General features: G+C 44.5%; 1 protein-coding gene and 1 long non-coding RNA gene across 2 annotated transcripts; one reads left to right on the forward strand and one right to left on the reverse strand.

The window, feature by feature from the left end:
• Positions 1-1455: 1455 nt before the first annotated feature.
• Positions 1456-10096, reverse strand: LOC306969791. The gene is made up of 3 exons (XR_013793356.1): positions 9950-10096; positions 3384-3499; positions 1456-1573 (listed from the first exon to the last, which is right to left on the reverse strand). It is a non-coding gene; the product is annotated as an uncharacterized lncRNA (long non-coding RNA).
• Positions 10097-21085: 10989 nt separating this feature from the next.
• LOC306969801 (E3 ubiquitin-protein ligase TRIM35-like) lies at positions 21086-23031 on the forward strand (the record flags this gene model as incomplete). The annotated part of the gene is made up of 2 exons (XM_079583030.1): positions 21086-21523; positions 22105-23031. The coding sequence occupies 2 exons, from the start codon at positions 21086-21088 to the stop codon at positions 23029-23031; spliced, it is 1365 nt and encodes a 454-aa protein (XP_079439156.1).
• Between the last annotated feature and the right edge of the window lie 2051 nt (positions 23032-25082).

The following is a 25082-nucleotide window of genomic DNA, read 5'->3' on the forward strand; positions in this document are numbered from 1 at the left end:
TCGAAGAGCATTCATGAAAGCATCTGTTGATAAGTCATCGAGTGTTTCAATGTGCACTGCTCGTGAACATAAGCATGTGAACAGTAATCCGTATCTTTTCACTTCTTTTCTTCCATCCTTTACTATGAATGGGCCGAAACAGTCGATGCCACAGTAGGTAAAAGGTGGTGCTGTTTCTGTTCTCACTTCTGGCAAATCTGCCATCTGTTGGACATTTGTAGCTTTTCTATATTTTCTGCACTTAACGCAGCGGTAGATGTGCGATGAAACAACATTTCCACACCCTAAGATCCATAGTCCATTTGCACGCAATTCATTTGTAGTCATGCCTCTTCCTTGGTGATGTACACGTTCATGATAGTGTTTTACGAGTAGGGCTGACACGTGAGATTCTTTGGGAAGAATTGCGGGGTGTTTGACATCATGGTGTAACGCTGATTGGGATAATCTTCCTCCCACCCTGAGAACATCTGACTTGTCCAGGAAAGCGTTCAACTGTTTAAGTCTGTTGTGCTTGTGTAGAGAATTTTCCTTTTGAGATCTGATTTTCTGTATTTCCTCGGGGAAAGCTTCTCTTTGCACTAACTTGATGATGAACACTTCTACGTCCTTTCTCTCTTCAAGATCTGTAACTTTGTTCGTTCTTTGTTGGATACCTTTATATTCTTTGATGAATCTTTTGAGTCTGGCGATAGCCTTTACTGCTCTTGACCAATCGGAAAACTTCTTTAAACGTTCTAGCACTGGGTTTGCTTCCTTTGACTGTGTAGTGTGCGTGTGACCTTTGCGGAGTTCAGGATCCGTTTCTTCGATCTCTCCCACCATTTCCTTATTGACTGGAAGATCTTGTGTAGCTCTGTGATGAACAGAAGTGAAATAAATGATGATCAAAAACACCAATACTACTCCCTTGCTACATCTTGCCACTGGTGCTCCTTATGGCCAGTCCAACCCTGCCAGGAACGCACCGGAACATGACTAAAATCAGTATAAAAGTGTGGGAAAAGCCATGGAACGACTGGTAAATACATCTTCTGTAATGGTGGCACAATCATTAGTATATGCTAGGGGTGTAACAATGCACCGTGCCACAGAAATCTAACAATATGAACAGTACTAAATTCTAAATATTTAAGCTGTGTGTCATCATCACTTACAGGGCAAAGTTACATCCTCCAAAAACACATGAAGTTAAAGTGTAGATCCAGTGCAGTCCTGTGGTGGCGCAGACAAATGAGTAAAATCCATCCTGGTCATAATCCGCATCAAATCACAAGCCTCAAATCAAATGAGCTGTTGTTTTAGCTCCGTGTGGAAAGCGAATCTGAAACTTATCACTTAACAGGCCCACTGCACTGCATTTCTCTTTCTTTTTTTCTTTAAAGGGACTATACAGAGTTTAAAAATGTCAAAATGATGTATCTTCCTCCCCTTACATGTTCCATTTCTCTGTTGGTATCTCCCCCCAGGGCCGGAGCGGACGGTCGGGAGCAGCCGACAGCAGCAGAGTCCAGAGGAGGAAGAGGAGCAGCTCCAGAACAAGCGGTCGATGAAGAGCGAGTCTGTGATGAGGCTGAAGTCCAGACCCCACAAGAAACACAAGCTCAACCGAGACAAGAAGCACATGTGACCGAGACCCAACCCCTGAGCCTCCTGCGGTTCTCGTGTCGTGAAAATCTGACACATAGTTTTTTATCCAGTAATAATACATAAATGAATGAATGAGATGAATTGATGTTATTTATATTTGAATGCTATGAAAACAGTCATTAACCTCACTGTTAGAAAGTGCTCATCCTTTCTCTGATGATGAAAAACAAATGTGTTTGAAGATGTTTATATGATTTTCCACATAAACAATCTGTCAAATCGGAATGATCGTCTTTAGTGACTCCTCTGTGTGAGTGTGAGTGTGTTTCAGTGAGTGTGGATCGTGGTTACGTGTCGCTAACATCGACAAAAGAAAAACGCAAGAGAACGGGGGAAATCGAAGGAAAAGGAAATGTTTGACTGCACTTTCCCTCTGTGGCATTATTACTATTTTCACTTTATAGTTTTGCCAAAAGTAACTCAAAGTAGTGAGACTCGGTTACATTTTTGAAACATATTACATGAGGTCAGGTGAGGAGTTCAGTTACCTGGGAGGAGCTCGGAGTACACACTTGTCACTTTTTTATTCATTTTTGCCACATTTTTCTCACTTTTTTGCCACATTTTTCTCACTTTTTTGTCACTTTTTTGCCACATTTTTGTCACTTTTTTATCACTTTTTTCTCACTTTTTTACCATATTTTTGTCACTTTTTTACCATATTTTTGCCACATTTTTCTCACTTTTTTGCCACTTTTTTGCCACTTTTTTGCCACATATTTGTCACTTTTTTGCCACATTTTTCTCACTTTTTTCTCACATTTTTCTCACATTTTTCTCACTTTTTTACCATATTTTTGCCACATTTTTCTCACTTTTTTGCCACTTTTTAGCCACTTTTTTGCCACTTTTTTGCCACATTTTTGTCACTTTTTTGCCACTTTTTTGTCACTTTTTCGCCACATTTTTGCCACATTTTTCTCACATTTTTCTCACTTTTTTACCATAATTTTGCCACATTTTTCTCACTTTTTTGCCACTTTTTTGTCACATTTTTCTCACTGTTTTGCCACATTGTTCTGTATGAGTGCAGTGTGTGATGTCAAACATTGGAGGCTACTCTTACCCTCAAATCCTATATCTTTGTTGTTGTTTTTTTTCAGTTTTATACACAGCACCATTGTCGATGAAGGACTGGGCTCAGACTGAAAGGTGGACGTGAGGGACATTTCAATAGTCCTCTGCCCTAGTGACAAAACATCTAAAACTTTAGACCTGCAGTGCTCACACGAGGCCAAAGGGACAAAGCATTTGTTTGGACGGATGGATATCTGGATGGATGGATGGATGGATGGATGGATGGATGGATGGATGGATGGATGGACGGGTGGATGGATGGATGGATGGATGGACGGGTGGATGGATGGATGGATGGATGGATGGATGGATGGATGGATGGATGGATGGATGGATGGATGGATGGATGGATGGGTGGATGGATGATGGATGGATGGGTGGATGGGTGGATGATGGATGGATGGATGGATGGATGGATGGATGGACGGGTGGATGGATGGATGGATGGATGGATGGATGGATGGATGGATGGATGGACGGGTGGATGGATGGATGGATGGATGGATGGGTGGATGGATGATGGATGGATGGGTGGATGGGTGGATGATGGATGGATGGATGGATGGATGGATGGGTGGATGGATGATGGATGGATGGGTGGATGGATGATGGATGGATGGATGGATGGATGGATGGATGGATGATGGATTCAGGACCTGGAACATGAAGGTCTCCTTGTAAACAGGGTTGTTCTGTCCGCGTCGCACTGACGTCTTACAGCGAGAGATCTCCTGCCCCATGGAGTTCAGGAGCGAGAGGCGCCCGTACGTGTCTGCAACGACAGCACAGAGAAAAGTCTGTTTTAAATTATTACTTCAGAAAAGAAAAACACAAATGACATTAATTTATTTATTTATTTATTTATTTATTGTTTATTTTGTGAATGATCAGGTAAATAAAAAGAAAAGTAATAAAGTAAAAAAAAGTAATGATTATTCAATGTTCATAAATAATTAAGGTCCCTGCTCTGCCGAGATTAACTTAATCAAAGAAACTGTAACTAAATAAAAAACTACACTAGACTTAAATGTAACCAAATAAATTAAGAAACTAAATGATAACAAAGACGGAAACACTTTATAAAACCTACACCTTTTTCAGCCTTAACAAAAGACAAATTAACACTTAATTCACCGTGAACATTCACTCATAAGTCATTAGTGAAGTATGACTAACAATAACTAAACCACTACAGTTAATGCACTAATGCCTAACTAATAATGGAATAGTTCTCCACATACTTTACAAATATATTGTTAAGTATTAATGAAGTGTCAGTCACAATTAACTAATGAATAATGAGTGAATGTTCACGATGAATTAAGTGTTAACTCATCAGTCATTAAGGCTAAATAAGGTTAAGGTTAATTATAAAGTGTCCCTGGATCTGCCAAAATAAACTTAACCAAAGAAACTGGAACTAAATTAAGAAAAAAAACTACACTAAACCTAAACCTGAACTACACTAGACTGAAACATAACAAAATAAACCAACAAACTAAATAACAATAAAGAAAACTGACATTTTATAAAAACCTACACCTTTTTCAGCCACAATAAAAGACAAATTAACACTTAATTCATCGTGAACGTTCACTCATAAGTCATTAGTGAAGTATGACTAACAATAACTAAACCACTACAGTTAATGCACTAATGCCTAACTAATAATGGAATAGTTCTCCACATACTTTACAAATACATTGTTAAGTATTAATGAAGTGTCAGTCACACTTAACTAATGAATAATGAGTGAATGTTCACGATGAATTAAGTGTTAACTCATCAGTCATTAAGGCTAAATAAGGTTAAGGTTAATTATAAAGTGTTAAAACTCAGAGAACACAGGGTTAAGTCTCCCCCAAAGTAACATTGAAGAAGGTCCCTGGATCTGCCAAAATAAACTTAACCAAAGAAACTAGAACTAAATTAAGAAAAACTACACTAGACTAATAATAAAGAAAAACCTCTGCAGAGACGAACCAAATTATATGATGATGATGATAATAGAGATTAAATAAACCAAACAATATGTAAAGATAAAGAAAAGTAAAAAAATAAAATAAATACATAGATAATAAAATAAAATAAAATAAAATAAAATAAAATAAAATAAAATAAAATAAAATAAAATAAAATAAAATAAAATAAAATAAAATAAAATAAAATAAAATAAAATAAAATAAAATAAAATAAAATAAAATAAAATAAAATAAAATAATATAAAATAAAATAAAGTTCTGAGCCGCTGTCTAATAACACGGCTTGTCCCATTTGGAGAAGAATCGCTTCAGTCCAGACTTTGGCCGGTTCTTGAAGGCGTTGAGGCGGATGTTGAGGTGTTTCACAGCATCCTCCTGGAACTCCAAGGTCTTTGTTCCCACGGCAGCGAGCAGAACCTCCAGGGAACCTCCGTACTCGTGGATCAGGTCCCGGGCGGCGGCTTTGCCCAGCTTCTGAACGTTCTTCGGTTTGAGGTGGACTCCTTCAGGGACTTTGAAGTGGTCCAGGGAGGCCTTCACCAGCAGGTCCACCAGCTTGTCATGGTAGTACCTCAGGTGGGCCGGCCGATCTTTGAGGAGTTTCTTCACCATGACCCAGATCACAAAGTTCTCCACTGTGCGGTTGGAGACGGTCTCTGGAGCTTCCATGGACTCTGGAACTGCGTGAAGTTTTGAGTCTTCGTCACACAGAACTTCTCTGGGATAATCTAGGATTGTGGACTCAATTTGATTTTCTGGGGCGGGATCTTGACTCTCATCCAGGCTTTGGTGGCCTTCAGAGCAGACGTCATCAGGGCATGAAGGCTCCTCTGGACTTTCGAAAGAGTCTTCATAGATGTCAAAGAAGTCATCTGTGTGTAAGAGTTCTTTGAGCTCTGAATCTTCACCTGGCGCCTCTGTTGTGAGGTTTTCATCCACATCTCCTAGACTTTCAGCCCACAGTGGACTGTTTAATGCGAGATTTAAAACCTCCTGAAGAATCTGGTGGCCGTCAGTGATGGTGTCTTTGGGCCTGGTCTCGTTTTGAGTCTCAACAAGACTCTCTGCGCTGTTATAGTTTGTGTCATCGTCCTGAATGTCTTGCTTCTCAGGACGTGATGTCTCTGATGGACTTTGATTGTCCACAGAGCAGATGTCTTCAGAGCATGAAGGCTCCTCTGGACTTTCCAAAGAGTCTTCATAGATGTCAGAGATGTTGTCCACTGAATCATCTTTGTGTGACAGTTCAGGGATCTCTGTATCTATGTGTTCTGTGGCAAGATCTTCATTCACATGTTCTCGAGCTTCAGCCCACAGTGGACTGTTTAATGCAATGTTAAAGATCTCCTGCAGAATCTGGTGGCCGTCAGAGATGGTGTTTGTTGGATGTGAGAGATCTTCCTGACTTGTCTCCTCTAGACTTCCGACATCAAGTCTTGTTTCCAAATCTACTGAAGAATCAGGGTCTGTCTCCACTGAGTGGTCTGGGAGAATCTCTCCAGCTTCAGTGGTCTCTGTGACTTCCTCCTGACCTTCTGGTTCTGTAGAGTTTTCTGGAAGTTGGGTTTTCTCTGGGACCGTGGCATCCTTTGTGGTTTGGGTGTTTTCATCCAGATTCTCTTGTTCCCCTAGACTTTGGATCTTTGACAGACTTTGGTGAACATCAGAGCTGCTGTCTGATGTCTCTGGTATTTTCTCCACACTCTCGCCTTCTGGGACTTCCACTGGGCTTTGGAAGAGCTTCGAAATCCCATCTGACCAGAGATAGTCAGTGCATCTGGAACTGTCTTTGTAACTGGAGAAATCTGCTGAACTGAGCTCCTCTGAGGTTGGGCTGGTCTCAGAGTCTGACCAGAGCACTGGGCGTTGGTCAGGATATTCAGCGTCCTTCAAACTGTCTCCCAAAGCGTGGACTACTCCAGGACTGGTCTCCTCGGGACCCTGGTCGGGGATTCCAGTCTGAGAGTCTTCTGAAGTGCCTGAGTCGTCTGATGTTGCAGTGGACAGTGGAGCGACATGTGGTTTTTCTGTGACAGACTCATCCACATCGTCTCTGGGTCCCTCTGGCGTTTTGACCTCGGTTAGTTCCTCTGGTGCTGTAATGTCATCCAGTCTGTTCTCAGAGGAGCATGTTTCTCTCTCCTCAGGCGTCTGCTCACTCTGAGACTCTGAACCGTGTAGTGGACTCTGCTTTTCGTCTGCCTGGCTCTCGCTGTGTTCATCTGAATCCTGGAGGTCTTGGGAGCTCACCTCTGAACAGTCGAGGTTCTCTGATCGCTCTTGTGAAGGTGACATGTCTTCTGAACACTGCTCTTCCCTGGAGTGGGGTTCAGATGTGACCTGATGTTTTGGGGAAACGTTCTCACTAAGAAGTTCCTCCTCTGGGACTGTGAAGCCCATGGTGAGGAGCAGAGCTGTGGAAGCTCTCTTTTTTGCCTCTTTCTTTGTGCAGCCTTTTCCCGTCGCTCTGAACTGGTTCAGTGACGCCTCGATGGTGAACATGTAGCTGTTGTTTTCCAACGCTTTCTCCTCCAGCGTGCGGTACACAGCGTACTTCTCCCTGCGGAGCATTTGAAGCTCTGACAGGCGAGAACACGGATCTTTTCCTAAACCAAAGTCCGGCCCGATGTGGACAGGCGTCTTGTTCTTCTTGGATGTTGGTGGGGCGGTTGTTTGGGGCTGGTTCGCTGTATCTTGCTTTTGCAGTGACCTGTCCACTGGAGTTGGCTCCTCTCTGAGTGTGTGGAGAGGAGGGGAGCTGGTTTGTGGGGCAGTCAAGTCCAGAAGGTCTGTTTCTGGGACCTGGTAGCCCATCTTCAGGAGCAGAGCTGTGGACGCTCGTCGCTTTGCTAACTTCTTAGTGGAGCCAGTGCCGACAGCGCTGACCTTGTCTAAGGCGGCTTCGATGGTGAAAAGCAAGGCTGCTCCTTTGATTTGCCCATGGATCTGGCGGTACGTCGCGTACGGCTGTTTACGAACCATTTGTAGCTCGGACAGACGCATCGATGGGTCCTTTCCTAAGCCGAAGTCTGGACGATCGTGTGGCTTAGGGCTAACCGTGCCGTTCTCCAGTTCTGTGGGGCTTTTGTCGACAGTGTTTTTGTTGGAGTTGGGAGCTAAACTCTCCAATTTCTCCAACATCTGGATAGAGGCCTCCTCCCGGGCAGCCGTCAGGCTCGTCCCTCGTGCCTCTACGCAGAAATCCCCGGCCTCAATACGAGAGAAGAGGTTATCGGGGTCGGTCGTCTCATACGACTCCTTTAAGTGCAGGGTGAGATTGCACTCTTTTGCCCGTGTGACGAGGGCGATGAAGTATTTGCCTGCCTCCATGTTAACGACTTTGAACAAGGCAGAACGAGCAAAGTGTGTCTTTAGCTGAGAACGGTTTGTAAAACGCGAGTGTTCCTGTGAAAGCAGTGTCCGTTTGGAAAGGCTGTTTCGAACTGACGTTTGTGATGTGATGTGTTCAATCTCAAAGGTGTCGGGTGATGACGGAATGATGACCTCACCGTTGCTCCCGGCAACACTGTCAGAATACAGGAAGTAGACCGTGCATGGAATGTTTAAGCTAAGTTTGTGCTACTATAGAAACAGCTTTGGAATCGCCCATATATGGTCATGTTCGAGGCAGCCAGAGGGAAAACAAAGAAGAAAAAAAATAAACGTTCTCCCAATTCTCCACCATTGCTTTAAAGGAACAGGCCACAATTTTCCGTACTGAGATATGTTCTTACCTGAGCTTAGGCGAGTTGATGTGTACTTGTTTGGTCTTTGTGCGTGCGCTCAGTCAAGCAAATGTTGTTAGCATTTAGCCGGATGGGATGTTAGAAGCTACCAAGCTGTTCCACGTTCTACCAATTTAAACAGATGTGAGCCATTACACGATCCAAGTCTCGTTACACAAAATGACACATGTCGATTTTCTAAGCCGATAAAAAAGGAACGATATTGTAAGGCGTAATAACATACGAGCGTACATTTTACATGTATAGTACCCCAACATTTGCGTGACTGAGCGCACAAGCTTAATATAGAGACTGCAGTTTCGCGTAAGACCTGAGGTGGCCAACTTGCATCCAGTCCCTTTAAAGAGGGGGTTTTCTGCTTTTTTCAATCACATAGCACCAGTCTATATCACACTACAGTGATGACCAAACCTTCTGCTGGTCTGTAAATGCAGTAAATTAGAATAACTCCCTTGTATAAAATGTCTCTCTCAAAATGGCTGTAGTGAATGTCTTGAAATAGGCCTCTGTCTCTTTAAGAACCTCTGAGCCTTTAGACACGCCCCCTCCACACGCTGTCTGTGGCATCAGTGGGGAGGGGGTTCTGCTGAGGAGCAGTGGTTGGTTACTCGGCCGGTGACGAAAGCTCGGAGGCGTCTCCAGGAGGTGGGGGCGTTCCTAGGAGGACTCAGGCAAACCTATCCCTAAAATGGCCGCCATCAGAGTTTTTACAGATTACTCAAAAATACGTGAATGTACCAAGGCAACACTTCAGGCATGTTTTTAATGAGGGAATGACATAATAACATGATGTAAAGCTTGAAAAAGTCGATTTTGCATAATACCCCCCCTTTAATATAGAGACTGCAGTTTCGCGTAAGACCTGAGGTAGCAGTAGTGAGCATAAAAATGGCCAACTTGCATCCAGTCCCTTTAAGGGGAAAACTGAGAGGCCAGTCCGGTGGCTCCAGAGCCAGTAGCCCTTCTGTGTTCTTCCAGAATGGACATGTGGCCAGTCCGCCCCTGGTTGCCATTTAATTTAGTAAAATTTCAAGTAAAACATGGGTATTTTTAAATGTAAAAGTTGATTTGTCTGATTTCAAGTGGGATTTCTGCTTGTTCCATTTTATTCTTATCTTGGATTAGTTCAGACCGACTCAAATTCAACATAAAGTACCCTAATTCAAGAGATTATTAAGGGTTTCTAAACATTAGGCCAATCTAAATTTGAAAACAAACTCTTGTGTGTTGAACATGTTTTATTAGAGCAGCAGCAGCGGCGGGACTCTAACCCTTAACCCTTATATTCAGCCTTTGCATCTCCGTAACGCTCTTATGTCGCTGTTACATAACCTCCACTCAGCCTGAGCCTGCTGTCACCTCTCTCCTCCCGGGTTTCCCCTCTCCCTCCTCTCTCCTGGGTGGTGTCAGGGCCCAAAACCAGGCCCAGAGCAGAGGACCGGGTTCAGCCGGACTCCAGAGCCTGAAACTGGGGCGCTCTCTCCGCGTTCTCACCCCGACCTCTCGCTCCTCTCCTCTGCCGCTCCACCAACCTCTCCGCGAAACTTCAGGGGCGTTGCTTCTACGTCGCTGATTGACGTTTTCCGTCAGCCAATCGCAGCGGTGGGTGTTGTGGCATAATGTGAGTCCCGAGTGGAATGTGCAGCACTGTTTGTGTCGGTCTGGTTGGTTGCTGATGTAAATAGGTCATAGACTAGAAAAGAATAAATATAAAGACACAAACGTACGGAGCCCACGGGGGGACATGAGTGAGTAAAAAATAGGGGTAGTTATGTCTGGATCCCAAGTTAATAAGTCGGGCACAGATAGTTAAGTCGGGACGGAGATAGTGATCCTGTCTAGTATGTATAAATTAAACTCTACTTCAACCTTGGGATCCATTACAACAGCATTTGCTCGTTTTTTGGCACCGTTATATCAGGTCTGGCTCCTAGACTAGAAGCCTTTCAATTATATTTAAGATTTTGCTAAAGATTGTACCAAGCTTTAGTTTGGCCATTTTTTGTGATGCTTATAGTTTCACTTCCTTATCGGACACAGACAGGAAGTGACATAGATGAAGGCAAACTGTTTTAGACTGTTGCCGTGCCGACCATGTTAACTCAATGGGAAAAAACTGAGACAAACTGTTATAGATACAGACGACATTGTGTCATAGAAGGGGGCATGGCCTCGCTGAGGTGGAAAATATAATCTTTTGGGAAACACAAATTTTCACTCTTTTTTTACATTTTCTGGCAAAATATAAACACATTTATCACATACACATAAAGTCAAGTCTAAATCAGGTACATATGGATGTTTATTGACAGCAGATCAGTTCAGTAGAAGTGAAAAAACGGCAGTCGTAGCCAGAGCTAGCATAAGCACAATGCTAACAGTAAGCATTCTCTGTTATTTATGTAATTATGGGCTGTTGAACCACTTTGCTCCTCTCCATGTCTTCATCTGTATTTAAAGGAATAGGCCACCGTTTTTACATACTAAGATATGTTCTTACCTCACTTTAGACGTGTTAATATATCCCCGTCTGGTCTTTGTCCGTGCGCTCACACATACGCAGCCTCTCCCACATGTCATATAGCTCCAAAAAAGCTCACGATAGAAGCTACCAAGCTCTTCCACGTGTTCCCTATTTAAATAAAGTTACGTGAAGTGTTTTCATGCGAAGTATATTTACCCAGAAATGTAGCATGTCGATTTTATAAGCAAATAAAAAGGGGGACTATATTGTGAGGCGTAATGATACGAGGAGTAAAACGTCCGCGCAGTAACTCCTAAAGGTTATTGACGGAAGTGAGCGGGGGAAGTCTTTAGGAGTTACTACGCGGACGTTTTACTCCTCGTATCATTACGCCTCACAATATAGTCCCCCTTTTTATTTGCTTATAAAATCGACATGCTACATTTCTGGGTAAATATACTTCGCATGAAAACACTTGACGTAACTTTATTTAAATAGGGAACACGTGGAAGAGCTTGGTAGCTTCTATCGTGAGCTTTTTTGGAGCTATGTGACATGTGGGAGAGGCTGCGTATGTGTGAGCGCACGGACAAAGACCAGACGGGGATATATTAACCCGGCTAAAGTGAGGTAAGAACATATCTTGGTATGTAAAAACGGTGGCCTATTCCTTTAATAGAAAACTATATTCATAATTCAGCATTTGTTAAAGTAGTTTTTGAATAATTTGAGAAAGTTTACATTTGTCTCCGCAATTCCAGCAATGCCGTCTGTATCTATGGAACTTTACCTTTATCTGTGTTACTTCCTGTCAGCAGCTTAAACATTCAAATTAAAGCAACTTTTCTGCCCTAACTTCAAATCATAACAACGCCGCCCAAGAAGTGACTTCCTGTTTCAATCCAGCACACCAAAATAAAAGCACCATCTTATTCATTAGTTCAACTTTCTTTGTGTCGAACCATTAACAGACAGAACACTTAAAATGTGCGTATTTAATTAGATTATTGTAATGTCGCAAGTACCTGCTGAACTAATCAATGAGACGAGCTGTATGCTTTTATTTTAGCATGCTGGATCGAAACAGGAAGTCAGTTCTTGGGCGGCGTTGTTGTGATTTGAAGTTATGCAGAGTCAAATGCTGAAATAAAATGACAATTATGCTACTGATGTTATCCTTCTATCCTTCTAAAATAAGTCATATTCTAAAAATTATTAAAACCTGTCATGTGGACTTTCATTTTCTGTCTTTATTGGTAGATAGTTATTTTAATAATAATGATAGCCTACTTTTTGATTTCTATGTGTGATAATGCCACTTTGAGTAAACAAATCGCGTTCACACTTTAAATTTAGCTTTGTACCGATTATTCTGGGTCTATTCTGGACTCATGTCTGACTTTTAATTGCCTCATTTTGGGTTTTCTCCCAGTGCCGCCGCTGTTGGTCGGGGGTGCAGATTTCTCCGTAACACCGGCGGCCATTGAGCGTGGCGCGTCGCTGTGCGCCGCGTCCAGCACGCTGCGCTGCGTCTGTGTGTGCCATGGTCTCTGCCCAACAGTGTTGACAAAAGGGTGAAAAGAACAGCCCCGAACCAAAACGAGCCAAGAAAACTCCCAAACTGGGGCTCAAGAGAAGAAACGCAGAAGTATCGGCAACAGGAATGTAAACAGGACAGTCCAAGCGTTTTATTCACGCGCAATTTGCTGTAATTTATGGAAGAAGTTTGAGGATTATTCCACTGCTGCTACTCGTGGGTTTGGCTGTTCCAGGCCGCTGCGCCGCTTTGGGAAAGACATCGGCTGTTTGCACCCCGCTGGAGTAATCATAAGTTTAGTTTTACGAACATTTGGGTACAGACTCTCGCCTCCGTCTCCGCGAGGATCCAGGGACAGGCCGTGCGCTCGGAGCGGATTTGGGACCATCATCCACACAGGGCGGCTGCGGCTCCGGGACTCCTGCTCTGTCTGTCTGTCAGCCTGTAGCATTAGCACTGCTAGCACCTGGATTTACATCTGCCTGGGATGATGGGTGATCGCCCAAACCAGCCCAGGTAACGCAGCTCCTCCGGCACACGCCGCGAAACACCTTTTACGCACAGCTTTTACTACTGTTTGTGTTGCATAAATAATGGACTGTAGTGAGCGAGGGGGACATGCCCTCGCAAATTTCCATGTAATTGATCCTACTACTCAGCAGTATTACGTTCAGTTTGCAGTTTACTTCGCTTAAATCGGGATTTGGTGCGGTTCATTTGAGATTCTCGCCACTAAAGTGAACTTACAATCATGGAGTGTAAACTATCACCGCGAATGCATTAGTCTCTTATTAAGTTCATTCAGAATGGCGGCGGAAAAAACGAAATCATACATTAAAATATCCTATAAACTTAATTTACGAATGAAAATCAATGGTGCAACATGAACCTAGACGAATACAAGTGCTCTGATTGCTTATGTTAATCGTCTTTCCAAAATAAACCCGTTGCTCTGAAAGCAGGTTAGCATCTGGTGGCTAATCTTAAAGCTAACCCGCGATAGCCGTAGCATCGCCGTAAGCTAGCTCATAAAAATAGTACTTCCACGGCAAAGCGTGAACTTTTACACTCAGACTTCACACCGGTTGTGTCCCAACGCCTCGTTTGAAGCCTGTACGTGCTCGGAAGTCAACTGTCTACCAACTGCGGCGTTAAATTAGACGTAGTTTACGTGAATCGGGAGCTAACGCGGCTAGGCTAACGTTACCGAAGCTAAAAGCGCTGTCAAGTTTTGAATCTCGGAGGCCCGACACGGACAGGTCTCACGATCGCTGCAGCTGACCTTAACCAGATGTGGCACACGCAGAAGGCACAGGTTTGGACGGTGAAAGTGCTTCATTGCTTTGGGGAATAGTTTTAGTCTTTATGCTCTTTTTTTCGTTTGGAGGGTAAACGTGTCATGCATGTTCTGTGTAACGTAACCCCTTTACGGTTAATGCTGCGTGCCTAAAATGGCATAGGCAAGGCAAGGCAAGTTTATTTGTAGAGCACAATTCATACACAAGGCAATTCAAAGTGCTTCACAGTTGAAAACAAATAGAATCAATAAAAACATCAACATAAAATTAATCAATTACAGTAAAAGGCGAGAGTGCAGATAAATACTTTCAGTCATATGCATTGGTAAAAAGAACTGTTTTCAGCCTGGATTTGAACATGGGGGGCGACAGTGGCGCAGATGGTAGAGAGGGTCGTCTCATGATCGGAAGGTCGGGGGTTCGAATCCCACCTCCTGAAAGTGCACATTGTCGTTGTGTCCTTGGGCAAGACACTTCACCCACATTGCCCCCAGTGTCTGCGTACATTGGTGTATGAATGAGAGTATGAATGGGTGAGTGGATCCTTGCTGTAAAGCGCTTTGAGTGCCTAATGTAGGTGGAAAAGCGCTATATAAGTTGAGACCATTTACCATTTACCAAACCTCTTTGGATGAACTTGACAGTCTCCTTGCTGAACTTGTCTTTGCCTTGAGATGCGAGATGTTTGAGTCCGAAGTTACAGCATCCGGGAGAGGAAGCTGCCCCGAAAAGGTGCACTTTCATCCTGTACACTGAAGGCTCGGAGTTCAAATCGCCTTTGTCCCACCAGAGAAATCTCAGGTAGTCTTGATGTTCCTTGACAACATGGAATTGATGGAACATTCTCTCCACGTCACACATGAAGGCGATTGGACCCTTTCTGAATCGGCATAACACTCCGACCAGTGCGTTGGTGAGGTCTGGTCCAGTCAGAAGGTGATCGTTAAGAGATGTTCCATGGAAACGGGCAGAACAATCAAAAACCACGCGGATCTTTTCGGGCTTATGGGGGTGGTAAACCCCGTGATGAGGGATGTACCACGCCGTCTTGTTTTCCAGCTCTTGTACTGGGACTCTTTCTGCGTCTCCACGGGTTATGATGTCGTCCATGAACTTGACATAATCCTTGTAGTATTTCTCATCCTTTTTTAGTCTACGTTCCAATGAAGACAATCTGTGTTCAGCATATTGTTTGTTGTTTGGAAGATTTGGATTGTCTGTTTTGAATGGTAGTGGAAGTTCGTAGTGACCGTCTTCCCTTTGTCTTATGCCCTTTGTCACCTTTGTCATGAACAAAATGTCTTCCTGAGAGATTGGATTGTCGTCTGTTGCATGCTCTGAGAAATCAGATTCCAAAGCCTTTATCACATCAATTGGACTGACTTCCTTTACTTGAGTTCTGCATACAAAACGCACTTCTTGTTTGAGTTCAACTGCTGGTTGTGACACAGGAGTTACTTCACGCACAATGATTCTGTGACTTGTGCCGATGGCATCATTGTGATCGTGGACTTGAGACGAGCAACCAACTATGCTCCAGCCGAGATCGGTTAGCTGTGCGTAGGGTTGGTTTTCTTTGCCTGCGAGAACTTCTCTTGGTAGAAGGGCTTGTTGACAGTTATAGCCGATAAGCAGACCAACTTCACATTCGAGCATTGGTGGTAACTTTTCTGCTAGCCTTTCCAGATGAGGCCACTTCAAAGCGGTGTCAGAAGTTGGGATATGTGACCTGTTAACTGGTATGAACTCTCTTGTAAAGACTGGTGGTAATATGATTTTCTTTTCACACGTATATCCTCTGACTTGAAGGTTTACCAGCTTCTCACATGGTATAACTGTTGACTTGGCGGACATAGTTGATAGCCGCAGATTGGCTTTGCTTTTATCTGTGTTGAGATCTTGGGCTACTTCATCCAAGATGAAGGATGTATCACTCTGTGAGTCGAGAAGTGCATACACTAAAACTTCTTTCTCTGGGTGGTTTCTGGATGAGACCCAGACAGGTAGTATAGAAGATGTCAACGTGCTTGAGGTTTCTTGAGTTACCCTGTTAGAGATTGCAGTTGACGATTTGTCTTCTTCCTTTGTGTCTTTAGTGTCTACTTTGTCTTGAGAGTTATCCTCACTCTTTACAGGTGTTGCCCTTTTACGTTCCATGAACTTGTCGTCGTGTAGACATGTAGGGTGTCTTCTTTGACATTTTTCACACGTGCTTCTTTTATCGCACTTCTTTGAATGATGTCCAGTCTTTAAGCATCCGAAACACAGCTTTTCTGTCTGTGCAAACTTGATACGATCTTGAACTGCTTTATCCGTGAACTTGAAACATTTATCAAGTGTGTGACCATTCTTTTTGCAGAAGAGACAGGTTACAGTATTTGTGTGACCTGAGCTTGTTGAGTGAATTGAGTTTGTAGTTAGCGTTTTTGCTTGAATGACTTGACTGCGTGGATGTTTGGGCTTACTTGTGTCCAAACCTTTGAGGGCTTGCATTGAGGCTATGGGATCGCACGCTAAGTCAGCTTCCATGGACACGAACTCCACAAACGTGCAGAAGGATGGATACTCTCCATTATTTGTTCGTCTTATTTTCATGGCTGTGCGGTTCCATCTTGTAGTCAACCAATCTGGAAGTTTCAACAAGAGTCTCTGAATTTCCATACAATCATTGAGAACTTCTAATGCCTTTATGTGTGGTATCGCAGCTTCACAACTTCCAAGAAAGTCAGCAAATTCCCTTAACTCACTTCCATCTTTGTAGCTTATTTTCGGCCAACTATGAAGCTTGTCTCTGAAGCATTTTCCTATGGTGAACAGATCTCCAAAACGCTTTTCCAGCACATTCCAAGCTGAGTCGTACGCTTCATCTGTGCCTACTAAGAGAAATCCTTCTACTGCTCTTTTTGCAGGTCCACCGAGATACTTCCTGAGATAGTAAAGTCTCTCATTCTTGGGAATGTTCTTTCTTTCGATCAAGGTTTCAAATGACAACTGCCAGTCTTTGAACTTTAGTGGGTCTCCAGTGAACAATGCAGGTTCTGGAGTTGGAAGTCGATTTGCACTTATTGCTTCTGCTAGTATGCCAACTAGATCAGAATTTGGCTGTGGTTGCGTTACGACTGTATGAACTTGTGTGGCTTGAGGGATGAATGGTGGACTTGATGCTTTGAGTGTTTGACTTGTGGTCTTTGCTTGTATGATAGGAGTCTGTTGAACGTGTGGAACAAATGCATGGCTTGTAGCATGAAAGACTTGGGTTGTGTTTGTAGCTTGAAAGGGAGTGCTTGGTATGATAGGGATTGCTTGGGTTTCACTCGCTGCTTTAATACTGTGTAACAAACTTCGACTTTCAGCAGTACTTTCAACTTCATCATAAACCTTTACACGAGCTTTGGCAGCATTCAATTTCTTAACTTCTTCCAAGCGGTCAATCTTTCTACGCTGCTCCTCCATTGCTTGTTGCCTTGCAAAGTTCTCAAGTTCCAATTTTTGTAGTTCAGCTGTTTCCTTTTCCTGCACGTCCATTACTGCTAGTATTTCTTGAGATGCAGCTGCTTCAGCCTCAGCTTCCAATCTTTTTATTGTTTGTGAGCATGATTGTCCTGAACTACCTTTGGACCTTCGTGATTTTGACCTTGATTTAGAACCTTCAGATCCTAAGCATGATCCGACATCCGGCCATGGTTCTTCATCGTCCTCAATGTCTCCTTCGAGCCATTTCTCAGCTCTGTTGACTATAAATACGGAGAGTGACGTGCATGCATCAACTTTACGCCTTATGTCTGCTTCGGGAGATTGTATTTGACGTATCTGGTCATAAACGATTTGCACATCTTTACAAGTGATGTTTACATTATCGATCAACTCCTTTAATTCACTTTCTGAAGCATCCTTTCTCAGCATTACTCTGCTCAATCTTGCTTCATATCTCCATTTTTCAAATACGAGTGCATATTTGTGTTGGAGGCTCTTTAGTTTCTCCTCTTGAAGCTCTTTACCCTTTTCAGTTAATGTTCTGACTCTTTCGCTTTTACGAACAGTTTGTTGTTCTGTAGCTTGCACTTCTTCATGTTCTACAACTTCGTTAAGTGGTAACTCTTCTTTATCTTTGTCACTCATCTTTAACGCTTAGTTAACACACCAATTAAATTCCCAAAATACTTCTTCAAATTAGCTTATTTGCACTTTAACTTGTGAATATCTTTTTAGGAACTTAAAATGTAGTTTTGACCTTAAGCAAAATGCACAAAACTCAAACTTAATTCAACGTATCACTTTGAGGTACAGAAGAAATCAAGTAACTTTGACAAATATGCTTTAGAAACTTTTAGTGGACCTTTAAACTTGACTTAAACCACTCGTTTTTCTTTTAGCACTGTCCTTTCTTAATTTCCACTTTACTCATTCCTCATAACTTTATTGATGCGTTGCTTGTGGGCTATGAGCTTTGGTAATGGCGCCCTCTGGTGTCGCACCACGGTACCGTCACCCACTGCATCTGCCGTCGTCTTTACGTGTTTCTCACCGGCGCTGGGCTGGGCGAGTTTTCACTGTGGCTCCGAAATGACAACACAGGCACGGCTTCTTAAAGACGGGCGCTTTACTTTTATGCCGTGAAAACTGTTAGACAGGACATGAAATACAATGCTTTAGACATAGTCCAGTCACAGGTAAAATAATACATTAAACAAAATGGCTACCTCGTGGCCGCCTGCCACTTCGGAGGTTCTTGGGCAGCAAATATTTCAGTCTTGTGCATACTAAACAAGCATACAAAAATTAGCCCAATGTACTTCACAAATATACAAATAATTAGACAAAATATAAAACAAAATACCTTGTGCAGCTAGCTAATTGGCCTTGCTGCTGCGGATCACTCGGTCAAAGTCTTTTGCATGTCTGGGCGAATGCAAATCTCGCAGCCTCTTATACTAAACTAAATCTCGCGATAGTTGCGGTACAAAAATAAAAATATTCCTTTGGCAAATTAACGTATCTTATTTATAAAATGTAACATAAATTCACAACGTGAGTCATAATAAATTTCAACAAAAAATATTAACCCATAAACAAAAATAATAAGTGCAAGTCCTTTCAACGACACTTACACTCAGTGTTCTCCTCCACTCCACTCATCCACAACCTCAGTGTTCTCCTCCACTCCACTCATCCATAACCTCGGTGTTCTCCTCCACCCCACTCATCCACAACCTCGGTGTTCTCCTCCACTCCACTCATCCATAACCTCGGTGTTCTCCTCCACCCCACTCACCCTCAACCTCGGTGTTCTCCTCCACTCCACTCATCCATAACCTCGGTGTTCTCCTCCACCCCGCTCATCCACAACCTCGGTGTTCTCCTCCACTCCACTCATCCATAACCTCGGTGTTCTCCTCCACCCCCCTCATCCACAACCTCGGTGTTCTCGACCCCTCTCATCCACAACCTCGGTGTTCTCCTCCACCCCACTCACCCGCAACCTCAGTGTTCTCCTCCACCCCGCTCACCCGCAACCTCAGTGTTCTCCTCCACCCCACTCACCCACAACCTCAGTGTTCTCCTCCACCCCGCTCACCCACAACCTCGGTGTTCTCCTCCACCCCACTCACCCACAACCTCAGTGTTCTCCTCCACCCCGCTCACCCACAACCTCGGTGTTCTCCTCCACCCCACTCACCCACAACCTCAGTGTTCTCCTCCACCCCACTCATCCGCAACCTCGGTGTTCTCCTCGACCCCACTCATCCGCAACCTCGGTGTTCTCCTCCACCCCGCTCACCCACAACCTCAGTGTTCTCCTCCACCCCGCTCACCCACAACCTCGGTGTTCTCCTCCACCCCACTCACCCTCAACCTCAGTGTTCTCCTCCACCCCGCTCACCCATAACCTCAGTGTTCTCCTCCACCCCGCTCATCCACAACCTCGGTGTTCTCCTCCACCCCACTCACCCTCAACCTCAGTGTTCTCCTCCACCCCGCTCATCCACAACCTCGGTGTTCTCCTCGACTCCACTCACCCTCAACCTCAGTGTTCTCCTCGACTCCACTCACCCTCAACCTCAGTGTTCTCCTCCACCCCACTCACCCTCAACCTCGGTGTTCTCCTCCACCCCACTCATCCACAACCTCAGTGTTCTCCTCCACCCCACTCACCCACAACCTCGGTGTTCTCCTCCACCCCACTCATCCACAACCTCGGTGTTCTCCTCCACCCCACTCACCCATAACCTCAGTGTTCTCCTCGACTCCACTCACCCTCAACCTCGGTGTTCTCCTCGACTCCACTCTTTCCTTCGAACCCCACGTCAAGCAAATCACCCGGACTGCTTTCTTCCATCTCAAAAACATATCACGACTCCGCTCATCCCTCACTTTCTCTGATTCAGGCCTTCATCACATCTAGAATCGACTCCTGCAACAGCGCCCTCTACGGCTCACCATCCAAAACCCTCAACAAACTCCAGAACATCCAGAACTCCGCTGCCCGCCTCCTCACGCACACTCGCCTCCGTGAACACATCCCCCCTGTCCTTCAGAACCTCCACTGGCTCCCCGTCCCTCAACAGTTCCAGGTCCTCCTCATCACTTTCAAAGCCCTCCATGATGTGGCCCCTCCAGACCTCACCGACCTCCTCCACCATCACACTCCATCTCGCTCCCTCTGCTCCTCCAACGCCAACCTCCTGTCCCTCCCCTGTAAGACCAAGCGCCAAACCTGGGGAGACAGAGCCTTCTCCATCGCCGCCCCCACACTTTGGAACTCACTGCCCCCACACTCTGGAACTCACTGCCCCCACCGCCCCGTGCCTGTTCTGACCTCCTCACCTTCAAGAGAGAACTCAAAACTCACCTCTTTAAAAAGGCTTTTAATGTCGAGTAACTGCCTCTATTTTAATGTGCTCATTTTATGTGTGATTTTATTCTTGTTTTCTGTAAAGCGTCTTTGAGTGTCTTGAAAAGCGCTATACAAATAAAATGTATTATTATTATTATTATTAACCTTTATCCTAATGTAGCTACAACTGTCAACACACAAGGAGGTTTTAGCTTTCACCTCATTCACACAGCAATAATCAGTAATAATAATGATTATAATGAACAGTTATTGTTATTGATTATGATTATCCTTAAGAAGATTTGGTTTCATGTTGGACATTATATTCTGCCATCTTGCCTCGGGGCCGATGAGTTTTTATTTTCACAGGTTCTGATTCTTCCTGATGTTAAAGGTGATTCTGGATCCTGATTGGCTGCATGGCTCCTCTGCTGCTGTTGTTCTTCTGAGATCTTCCTGCTGCTCATCTTCTCTCTGTGGCTTCAGGTGGATCATCATGGCGTCCAGACGTGAGCAGGACCTGAGCTGTCCCATCTGCTGTGAGCTCTTCAGAGATCCTGTGGTTCTGAGCTGCAGCCACAGCTTCTGTAAGGTCTGTTTGGAGAACTGGTGGAAGGACAAACCCCTGAAGACCTGTCCAGTCTGTAAGAGCAAGATCTCCCTGGATCCATCACTGAGCCTCACCCTGAAGAACCTGGTGGAGACGTTCACAGAGGAGAGAAGACAAACGTCTCCATCTCCAGCACAGCCTGAGTGCAGTCTTCACTCTGAGAAGCTGCGGCTCTTCTGTGAGGACCATCAGGACCTGGTCTGCCTGGTCTGCAGAGACTCCAGGACTCACAAAGACCACAGCTTCACACCCATCGAGGAGGCGGCTCAGGAGCTGAGAGAGCAGCTGAGGAGAGACCTCACACCTGTACAGGAGAACCTGAAGGTAAGAGACCTCACACCTGTACAGGAGAACCTGAAGGTAAGAGACCTCACACCTGTACAGGAGAACCTGAAGGTAAGAGACCTCACACCTGTACAGGAGAACCTGAAGGTAAGAGACCTCACACCTGTACAGGAGAACCTGAAGGTAACTAACTCTAACTCTCTCTGATGTTTCTCCTCAGGTCCTGGTTCTTTCTAACTCTCTCTGATGTTTCTCCTCAGGTCCTGGTTCTTTCTAACTCTCTCTGATGTTTCTCCTCAGGTCCTGGTTCTTTCTAACTCTCTCTGATGTTTCTCCTCAGGTCCTGGTTCTTTCTAACTCTCTCTGATGTTTCTCCTCAGGTCCTGGTTCTTTCTAACTCTCTCTGATGTTTCTCCTCAGGTCCTGGTTCTTTCTAACTCTCTCTGATGTTTCTCCTCAGGTCCTGGTTCTTTCTAACTCTCTCTGATGTTACTCCTCAGGTCCTGGTTCTTTCTAACTCTCTCTGATGTTTCTCCTCAGGTCCTGGTTCTTTCTAACTCTCTCTGATGTTTCTCCTCAGGTCCTGGTTCTTTCTAACTCTCTCTGATGTTTCTCCTCAGGTCCTGGCTCGGAGCAGAGCACAGTTGGAGTCTTCAGAGGCTCATATCACGGCCCAGGCCCGACGCGCTCAGACACAGATCAGAGCTCAGTTTGAGAAGCTGCACCAGTTCCTGAGGGAGGAGGAAGAGTCCAGGATGAAGGCTCTGAGGGAGGAAGAGGAGCAGAAGACTCAGAGGATGAAGGACATGATGGCGGCCGTGAGCAGAGACATGGAGGCCGTGTCCCAGAGCGTCTCAGAGACAGAGGAGCTGCTGAGAGCAGCAGACGCCTCCTTCCTGCTCCAGTACAAGACTGCAGCAAAGAGGCTGCAGCAGCGCCCCCTGGTGGAGGACATGGGACCAGGAGCTCTGATAGACCAGGCCAAACATCTGGGCAACCTGGGCTTCAACATCTGGAGGAACATGAAGAGCCTGGTGCAGTTCTACCCTGTGATTCTGGATCCAAACACTGCACCCTCTGACCTGGTCCTGTCTGAAGATCTGAGCTCAGTGAGAGGAGGAGAAGAACAGGAGGTCCCACAGAATCCAGAGAGAAGAGGATATAATGAGGTACTTGGATCTGAGAGGTTTGTCTCAGGGACTCACAGCTGGGACGTGGAGGTCGGGGAGAATCAGCGCTGGGCTGTGGGTGTGAGAGAGTTTGTTCAAGGAAGAGACGTCACTGAAGAGACAGAGTGGTTCATAGAGTTCTCTGATGGTAATTACTCAGCCTGTTCTCCCTCAGACGATAAACCTCTGTCAGTGAAGAAGCTGCAGAGAGTCCGAGTGAAGCTGGACTTTGGCTCAAAAACACTGACCTTCAATGACCTCGACACAAACACAGACCTCCACACAGGGTTCATCTCTGAGGGACTGAGACCATTTTTATACACAGATGAAGATGTTCCTCTGAAGATCTTACCGAGGAACATCACTGTGACAGAGTAGAACCTACAGCTCTGTGTTTCTCTCCTTAACCCTCGTAGTTCCTTCACCTGATGACATCACGAGGCGGTGATCTGTCAGTGCTCAGATTGCCTCCAGATGATGTAAAAGTACTTTGTATATTCTGGGTGATTTGGATCTGAGTGGATGAAACGTTGTTGTTCTGCTCATTCTGTGACTTCTGTAATTACTGTAAACACTTCAATAAAGAACAACTTTCCATCAGCCACGTCTTTCATTTTCACCTTTTCTTTAACAAAACAGTTTTGTGACGTTCAATGTATTTTCCCTGTAGCCGTTAGCATTAGCCACCAAACATCTCACATCATGAACGACTCAGATGTTTCCAGCTGTTCACCCATCGACCACGTTTAGATCATTTACTTTAGATACAAAGTCTAAAAGTGTCGTCCGAGCTAAAAACTAAAAGCTAAATCACGTTCAAGTTTGTGATTTTCATGAGTCTGATTCACAAATTCACATGTAATGGACTTTAAACATCATCGTATGACATGACAAAGAAACCACAGAACAGGATTTAAATACCGTGAAACATGTCATGCTGCCTTCACTTTACTGAATGTTAGCATCGTTAGCATCGCTAGCATCATTAGCATCATTAGCGTCGTTAGTATCGCTAGCATCGTTAGTGTCATTAGCATCGTTAGCATTGTTAACTTGATTAGCGCCGCTAACGTCATTAGCATCGTTAGCATCATTAGCATAGTTAGCATCATTAGCATAGTTAGCGTCGTTAGCGTCATTAGAATCGTTAGCATCGTTAGCGTCGTTAGCGTCGTTAGCATCGTTAGCATCGCTAGCGTCGTTAGTGTCATTATCATCGTTAGCATCGTTAACGTCGCTAGCGTCGTTAGCATCGCTAGCATCGTTAATGTCGTTAGCGTCGGTAGCGTCGTTAGCGTCATTAGCATCATTAGCGTCGTTAGCATCGCTAGCGTCGTTAGCGTCATTATCATCGTTAGCATCGTTTACGTCGCTAGCGTCGTTAGCATCACTAGCATCGTTAACGTCGTTAGCGTCGGTAGCGTCGTTAGCGTCATTAGCATCGTTAGCGTCGTTAGCGTCGTTAGCATCGCTAGCGTCGTTAGCGTCATTATCATCGTTAGCATCGTTAACGTCGCTAGCGTCGTTAGCATCGCTAGCATCGTTAACGTCGTTAGCGTCGGCGGCGTCGTTAGCGTCATTAGCATCGTTAGCGCCGTTAGCGTCGTTAGCATTGCTAGCATCATTAACGTCGCTAGCGTCGTTAGCATCGCTAGCATCGTTAGCGTCGTTAGCGTTCTCAATATTATTTTTAGCTTAGCTTCTGTGTCTTCCAGGTTTTTCCCTTGGCTTCTGTTTACATTCGGGACCGCGGAACCGGAAGTAGCTTTTAGCAATAATATTGTTTAATTTAAAGAGACTATACGGAGTTTAAAAATGTTAAAACTAAGTATGTTCCTCCCCCTACATGTTCCTCCATGTCCTCATGTGTAGAATGAGCTCAGACCTGTTCACCACAACTGCCTCTAAGATCCTGCACTGTCAGAAAGTTGTTACTTTTTTGCACGAGCTTAATATAGAAGCTGCAGTTACACATGTGACCTGAGGTGGCAGTAGTGAGTATAAATGGGTAACTTGCATCTAGTCCCTTTAAATCATAGAAAACCATGAATTGTTTATTTATACCGCCAGTCCGCCCCGGGCCATATCGCCCTGGCCTAGACCAACCAACGGGAACATGGGCCTCATTTGCAAAGGAAATTCGTTTTGTGCAAATCAGGGACTGACTGTTCTCTTTCCTGAAACCTTCTCCACTGTTTCCTCTGAGTCAAGTTGTTTAGGAATGGCTACAGGAGTTGAGCTGTTTCACTTGGTTTGAGCGGTTGTGGTGAGTGCTTTGGCTCTCTTAATGGATCTCTCTTCTGAAGTCTTTTCGTTCAGAATGGAGATGCTACTCTAGCTTCCTTCTGCATGAACTTTGTGAAGTGAGCAAAGCCGGGATATTCTTGACTTTTGTCCATCTCATCCACAACAATACGACTCCATCTTTG

The sequence above is a fragment of the Gobius niger genome (genome assembly GCF_951799975.1).
Source record: "Gobius niger genome assembly, contig: SUPER_10_unloc_3, whole genome shotgun sequence".
NCBI lineage: Eukaryota > Metazoa > Chordata > Actinopteri > Gobiiformes > Gobiidae > Gobius > Gobius niger.